Source organism: Terrapene carolina, unplaced genomic scaffold (assembly GCF_002925995.2).
Source record: "Terrapene carolina triunguis isolate 2854851 unplaced genomic scaffold, T_m_triunguis-2.0 Scaffold58, whole genome shotgun sequence".
Lineage (NCBI taxonomy): Eukaryota > Metazoa > Chordata > Testudines > Emydidae > Terrapene > Terrapene triunguis.
The window spans coordinates 73,478,312-73,486,054 of record NW_020664409.1 but is presented as its reverse complement, the minus strand read 5'-3'; the positions used below and the strand labels follow the sequence as shown (position 1 = coordinate 73,486,054).

General features: G+C 41.3%; 1 protein-coding gene across 1 annotated transcript in view; it reads right to left on the bottom strand.

Moving 5' to 3' along the window:
• DPY19L4 (dpy-19 like 4) overlaps positions 1-7,522 on the bottom strand; it is a 43,460-nt gene extending 35,938 nt beyond the window's left edge. The window contains exons 1-3 of the mRNA XM_026659854.1: positions 7,341-7,522; positions 1,952-2,059; positions 745-869 (exon numbers count right to left, since the gene is read on the bottom strand). Of these exons, the coding sequence (XP_026515639.1) occupies positions 745-869; positions 1,952-2,059; positions 7,341-7,350 (243 nt within the window). The 5' untranslated portion in view covers positions 7,351-7,522. The remainder of the gene's footprint in view (positions 1-744; positions 870-1,951; positions 2,060-7,340) is intronic.
• Between the last annotated feature and the right edge of the window lie 221 nt (positions 7,523-7,743).

Sequence of the window (7,743 nt, the reverse complement as noted above, 5' to 3'; positions counted from 1 at the left end):
AGGGTGCTTACCCTGGCGAGCCGTGTGCCAAATGTTGCCGACCCCTGGTATAGTGCTTTGCAAATATTAACTACTAATGAATCCAAAATCCCTGTAAAAAAAGCATTATCTCCATTTTACATATGGGAAATCAGGAACACATGAATAATATGCTCAAGACACAGGGTGAGTTGGGGTCAGAACTGGAATTAGAACCCAAGAAGTTTCTAATGTCTAGCAGCAGATAAGACAGGTCCCTTCTCAGAGAGTTTGCAACCTAAATGAGCGAGGATACAGCATCCACCAGAATGGGATGAGGTAAGGACAGACATACATTATATCCACCATTATGCAGTTACTCAGTTTAGGCATATGTACATATGGGTGGCTCCATTTTAGGATTTTTATTTTTTTTTATAGTGCATAGAATATTATGTAGGCACTGCTGCAGAAGTCAGTTTTCAGGAGTGATTTGAATGAGCAGGGGGTGGAGGCTTCTCCAAGAGACTTTAGAAGGGTGTTCGAACCATAAAGAACAGGACAGAAAATGGCATGAAGACATACGTTATAGGAGACGAGGGGAATTAAGATTGGCATTATTGGCAGAAAGGATACAAAGGAGCGACCTTGTCACAAATGTAAGCAAAGGCTATATGATTTAGGGATTTGAAAGCAGGAACCAGAAGTTTGAACCTGACATCCTGATTAATGGGGAGAATTAAAAACACAATATAACATTGTTTCAGAACTATTCTACTTTTTTACCTGCCTGCTGGAAAACCAGAATTTCCGTTCATGGTATGTTGAGAGGTACACAGCATACATCATCCCGCTAGTGACAGCTGCGACACAGCCAAAGAAAAGCTTTGCAAAACGTTGAAATAAGACATCTGTAAAAGAATATTAAAAAGCAAAGATACTTCAGAGAAATACAGCACTTTTGTTAATGTGCCAATTTTTTTTTTTTTTTAAGTTCACTATGACTAGTTTACTTTCAATTCAACAAGTTAAGGCCCTTAAAATTAACCTAATATTTCATTGCAGACACATGAAGAAACCATATAGCAGAGTTGCATTCCTTGAAAGGGGGTTTTATCCCTCAGTCCTCACTAATGCCGAATGGGGATTTCATAGATAAATACCTACACATCATGCTGAAAATTTACCCCCATATTAACTGTCATGATTTCTGAAACAATCTAGTGAAGAAAATACATCCTAGAGAAAACCGCACTGATCTTTGGATTTTATTACACACACTGTAATAGATGTATACAGGCAACAGAAGGTAATAATTCATTAGCTCTCAAGAAAACTGCCACCAATACTTTAACATTACCGTTTCCTTTTTCTTCTTCATGAGTGATAGGGCAGAGCTACTTTGGAATTTACCGATTTATTTAATTCAATCAGCACCCATTTCAACTCTAGCTCCCTCTATTTTGTATTCAAAATGTTTAAGAGTCTGTAACAAACTTATTGAACTGCCTATACATAAAACAACAACAGCTTTTAGTTGTTCTATTTCTTAAAAAACTAGAACTATTTTAGTTCCTCTATTCCTGCTGCAGATCAATTCAACCGTCCTAACTTATAAGCTACTAGAAAATTCCAGACTCCATTAAAGGATGCAAGTGTGTACAAATACACGCACATGTAAATTGAATGGAGTGTTTTGTTTTTAAACAGGCAAAAACGTGCAACTTTGAGCAGAGATTTTCTATAAGAAGAAATGCAATTTGCACATTGCAAAAAATTGAAATGATCAAGCACTATCATTTTACTTTATGATATGCAAACTTGCACCATAAGTAGTTTGAAGGGCATGTGTGTATTTTTTAAATCATCCAAAGAATCTCATTCAAAATAATTATTCTATAATTATTGTACTAGAAACATAATTCCATACAATTTACATAGTTTAAGAAGAACAATAAAAAATGAGACGTTAACAGAAAATGGTGCTGCTTACATTTTGGCGATCTTCCCAGGTTTGGGTTTTCTTTGTTTCTCTCATCTGGAGCCATTTTGTCAGTTTCTGTGCAATTTTGCTTCTTTCTTTGTCGCAGGTCTGCTGCCCCTTCAGATATTCCCAGAAGTTATTGCAATATATAGTATCATTTCTAAGAAATCTACACAGCAGTTATTGTTACTGACGCAACCTCACACAGAGTATATTCAATAAAAGTCCCATTAAACAAAAATGTGTTAAATCAATTTTCTACCTTTATATTGAATATATAACTAACATACAAGAGGGTAATACATATTGATTCCATCATGAGATCCTTTTGAGAATTCATTAAAGTTTGCTTTGGGGATTGTGATATCACTAGAACCCTCACTGAAAGTTTGTTATTTTATTTTATAGTTACTTTAGCATACAATGGAGAAAGCAGGTTGTCTAAATTAATGGATATAGACATGATTCTGTTCTCACACTGCTTTTACATTGGTGTAACTTCACTGACTTGTTATTTACATTAGTGTAAGTTAGATCAGCATCAGGCCCACATTGCTTTTTAAAAGAACTGCCTGTTACTGCTACTTTTATATAGTCAAGATTTTAAAAGATAAAGATGAATAGTGATGACCTTTTTAACTTCCAAGTCTACTCAAATTAAATCCATACATGCTAATTTAACCAAGAATCATATAGTTTAAAAAGCAAGTCATTTAATGAAGGCACATAGTAAGATTATAGGCCTGTTTCTGCTCTCGTTATCATTATTTTCCATAGAATCCATAATGTTTTCCAAAAATGAAGTCTAAGCCCCCACCCTGATTTTACAATCTAAAGTGCAAACAGGCTAATTCATAGATACTAAGACCACAAGGGAACATTTTTATGAATCTAGTCTGACCTACTACATAAGATAGGACACAGAATTTCATCCAGTAACTGGGAGCTCAATTAGAGCATCTCTTCTAAAAAGCCATCCAATCTTAATTTAAAGACGTCAATCTTCACATCCTATGGTAAACCTTTCCAATTGTTAATTATTTTCACTGTTAAAAAATTGCACTTATTTACAGTTTAAGTTTGGGTATGTCTACACTACGGGATTAATCCGAATTTAGATAATTCGAATTTGGGAAACAGGTTGTATAAATTCGATTGTGCGCGGCCACACTAAGCACATTAATTCGGTTTTTAACCACATTAATTCGGTGGTGTGCGGCCACACTACCCCATTAATTTAACCACATTAATTCGGTGGTGTGCGGCCACACTAACCCTAATTCGAATTAACAAAATCGATTTTGGCGCTACTCCGCTCGTCGAGGTGGAGTACAGAAATCGATTTTAAGTGCCCTTTAATTCGAATTAACTGGCTCTGTAGTGTGGACGGGTGAAGGGTTAATTCGGATTAACGCTGCTAAATCCGAATTAAAGTCGTAGTGTAGACCAGGCCTTTGTCTAGCTTCAATTTCCAGTCATTAGACTTAGAAGTACGGGAAAAGGATATAACATACAAATAGACGGTTCAAATTGGTGTCTGGCTTATTAGGAAATACGTTTTAAACACAATGATGTTTTAAAATATATTTTCAGCAAAATATATAGATTGTGTGTGGTTAGGGATAATCTATCTATAATCTGACAGTCTTTTTTGTACTCAATGCAAAGTTTCCATCTACTTCAATGGGAGCAGGTTTGGGAATATGATTGACAAAAGAAATCTCTAGGGCGCTCAAATTTGATGATTGCGGCATGGTATAAAAATCCAAATAAACATAAATTAGTTCCCACCTTGCTCCGAAGAGATTAAAAAAAGTTAGACAGTAATGTTAAAAACTCAGTGTACTAGAACAGACACATAATTTGTGTTTATACAATATGAAAAAGTAAAATCTACATGGTTGGGTGAGCAATAAGTGTTAATTGATATTTTGTGTGCATTTTAGAAGGAAAGCTTAGATACCTTACTCTGTCATACCAGCTATTACCAGAGCAATATCAGTAGGGTACCACTGCAGCTAGTGCCTACATATATATATATATATATTTGGCAAACAATCTAAATTTTAATGATAACAGATGTTTGCAGTAAATTCTGAATTTATCAGTAATCACAGAAAAATCCCAAAAGAAAAAACTTAAAACCTCCAATTCTGATATAAATACAGATCAGTCAACAAAATGATCTGGACATTGGTTTTTTGGATTGCTCAACAGCTACCAAAATCAATAAACAAAATATACAAGTATGCTATGTCTGTTTGATTTGCAATTGCCTTAAACAAGAAAAAAAAATGTTGTTTCCACTTCTGTAAGTCCTTTTAATTAGGTGAAATAAAAGACAAGCAAGGTGACAACTAAAAGTAAGTCCAGGATTTTGATTTTATGACAGCCTCTAGTTCAGTGATTCTCAAACTTTTGTACTGGTGACCCCTTTCACATAGCAAGCCTCTAAGTGCGACCCCCCTTATAAATTAAAAATACTTTTTAAATATATTTAACACCATTATAAATGCTAGAGGCAAAGCGGGGTTTGGGGTGGGGACTGACAGCTCACGACCCCCCACATAATATCCTCATGACCTCCTGAGGGGTCCCGACCCCCAGTTTGAGAACGAACCCCTGCTCCAGTTCCTTCACCTCCAGCAACTTCTCATCTTAAATGACCACTTCATAGTGTTCCAAGGTTCCCAGTACAATTGTCTTCAACTTTTAGTTAAAAGACCTCCTCTGTTCAGCTTACTTTCTGCACAGCCATATCAGGAAGGCTTCGCTTTAATTGTTTATAAAATGATGTTGGGTTAAATTCATTTATAGCTCAGAATTATTTGATTATTTTACATGTGCAGTGTTGAGATTACAGATTTGACAACTGTATAAAGATGTTACTTCTGGATATTCAGCACCATACACCAAAACAATGCATTTTTGGATACTTTCATGCAACAGCGATGACCAGCAGACAGTAATCATCAAGGTTTTCTGGTTTATCCTAAAAACTATGAAATTATATGCAATTAGATCTCTGAGTTGGATCCTCGTGCTCACTTGGAGTGCCATCGATTTTACAGGGTTCACCCATCCAGGTCCAGTTGCAGGATTAGAGTTTCAGTGTTTCTGTAGGAGCTAAAATAACTTACAAGGGGACAATGTCAACTTAACTCATGTTATGAAACTGACTAGATTTCAACAGTAGTTTCAGGAGCCAACACAAACCTTAAAACTCCCTGCCAACTTCTGTGATTTTACAAGATTTTTCTGGTTCCTTTATTTTTGGGGGTGAGAAGAAGGGTTATACCTACATAAGCAACAAGGGAAAACTGACTGTGCACAGAGTGATTTCAAAACACAAAATACATTGAAAAAAAAATCTTCTTCTCTCTAGTCTTTCAAATACTGTAAAACTTTAACTACAGTAGTACATTTATTTTGTTTTTAAAATGGCGGCATCCTGACAAGAATAGTCCCATGTTTCTAACATAAAACTCATCCCAATTTTGGAACATCTGGATATGGTATCATTGTTCTCTGGCTCCAGAAGTGCCACAGGTTTTATTCATAAAATCAGTACCGTAACTCCTCACTTAAAGTCGTCCCGGTTAATGTTGTTTCGTTGTTACGTGGCTGATCAATTAGGGAACATGCTCGTTTAAAGTTGTGCAATGTTCATGCTCGTTCTAACGTTGTTTGGCAGCCACCTGCTTTGTCCACTGCTTGCAGGAAGAGCAGCCCATTGCAGCTAGCAGGTGGGAGCTTGTAACCAGGGTGGACCGGCAGCCCTCCATCCGCTCCCCTAAGTTCCCTGTGCTGCAGCCACCCAGCAGGCTATCGCTGGCAGTTCAGCTGTCCCTCCCCCCACTGCCATGTGCTGCTCCTGCCCTCTGCCTTGGAGCTGCTCCCAGAGACTCCTGCTTGCTGTGCAGGGTGAGAAGGAGGGGGCTAATGTCAGGGTGTCCCCCTCCCCCCTGCTCCTGCACCCCGCTTACCCCTTCTCCATATAGAGCAGGGAGGGAACACAGACGGAGAGAGACAGAGAGAGCTTGGGGCAGCAGCTGATGTCTCAACTTCCTGATCCACTTAAAAAGATAATGCACTTAAGAGTGGGTCAGCTTACTTAAAGGGGCAGTGTGCATCTCTCTCTCTCCCCCCCCACACACAAGGTGCGTGTCTGTCTCTGTCTGCTATGCTGTCTCCTCTCCCTCATGTTCGTGCTGCCTTGTGTGAGAGGCTACATTAACAGCAATGTGTTAACCCTTGAGGGCTCAGCCGAGTGCTAGCTCATCATTCAGCAGCAAGGCATTCCCTGGGAAATATCCCTCCCTCTTCCACCCTCTAACTTCACCACCTCAACCAAGCTTCACAATCATCATAGCTGTGAACAGTATTAAATTGTTTGTTTAAAATGTATACTGTGTGCATATCTATATAATATATAGTTTTTTCTCCAGTGAAAAAAATTTCCCTGGAACCTAACCTCCCCATTTACATTAATTCTTATGGGGAAATTGGATTCGCTTAACATCGTTTTGCTTAACGTCGCATTTTTCAGGAACATAACTACAACATTAAGCGAGGAGTTACTGTACTTGCAGTTAGAGAAATTTCCCATTTACAGAACTTTTAGAAATCCAATGATTTTAAGCATTACCATTGTTTCATCTAGTGTGGTTTAGAGTCAAAGGAAAAGAGCACGGAGTAGGTGGATTTGTGATCAGTAAGACACTGCAGAGTACACAGTAGCGAAGACAGCGCCACAGATTTGCAATTAATAAAGCAACAAGTGGTCTGTAAGCAGCCAACTGACGAATGAGAAGTTTAGCTCTGTCTTCACACAGCGCAGGGTGACTAGAGGGTGATGATGATTTCCTCCAATTGGTGCAAACCAAAACAACGGCGCAGGCTCACGGAGGCACATAAAAAACCTTGTGAAATTTAGGTAAACGCATATTTTTAAAAACACACGAAGACGAGCCCGGAGCAGTAACCTGGGGCGCCCCCTGACACCTGCTCCTGCCATTTAACCTCACGCGATCGGCTGCGCTGCCGTTTTTACATTCACGTGTGACCTACATCACCGGGGCAACCCCACACCGCACGTCCAACGGCAAACGGCCAGTGACCACCCACGGCGAGCGCAGGCTGCCCCTGCCCCCCGCGCGCGAGGGGAGCCCGCCCCGCGCCGGCACGGACTCGCCCCTGGAACTTCACGGCCGCGCCAAGCCGGGGCGACGCACGAGCAGCCCCCGTTGTCACTGGCACCAATCCTCCCCCCCCCCGGCCCCGCCGCTCCTAACGCCCCCCGCCCCCCGGCAGAGCCCCTCCCCCCGGCCCACAGCCATGGCCGGCCTAGCGCCCCGGGGGAGGGTGATACGGGGGCACACGCCATGAAGCCTCTCACCTTCCTCCATCGCCAGCCTCCGGCAGAGCCGCAAGGGCTCCCGCCTGCTCCTCCCGCCACCCTCTCCAGGGCGAGGGCGTCTGGTCCGCGCTCCCCGCGGCCTCTCCTCCCTGTGGTCCCGGGAGCGGATCGGCTCAAACACACAAGCAGCGGCGGCCGCTCCTCCCTTCCTGCTGCTCCTGGTGTCGCCGCCGTCTCAGGGGGAACCCTAGTCTCAGGGAGCGGGGAGGTGGCCGGAGCACAGAAGTGCAAGTACCGAGGCAACGCTGGGTCTCAAATCACTTCCGATATGATGGGGGAGGGGAGGGAACATAGTGATGCTCACTCAGTTTCCCCTCCCATGGGGGGAACTTCCTTTTCCACTAATCTGCCCTACCCAAAGCTCTGAGACTCATCCACACAC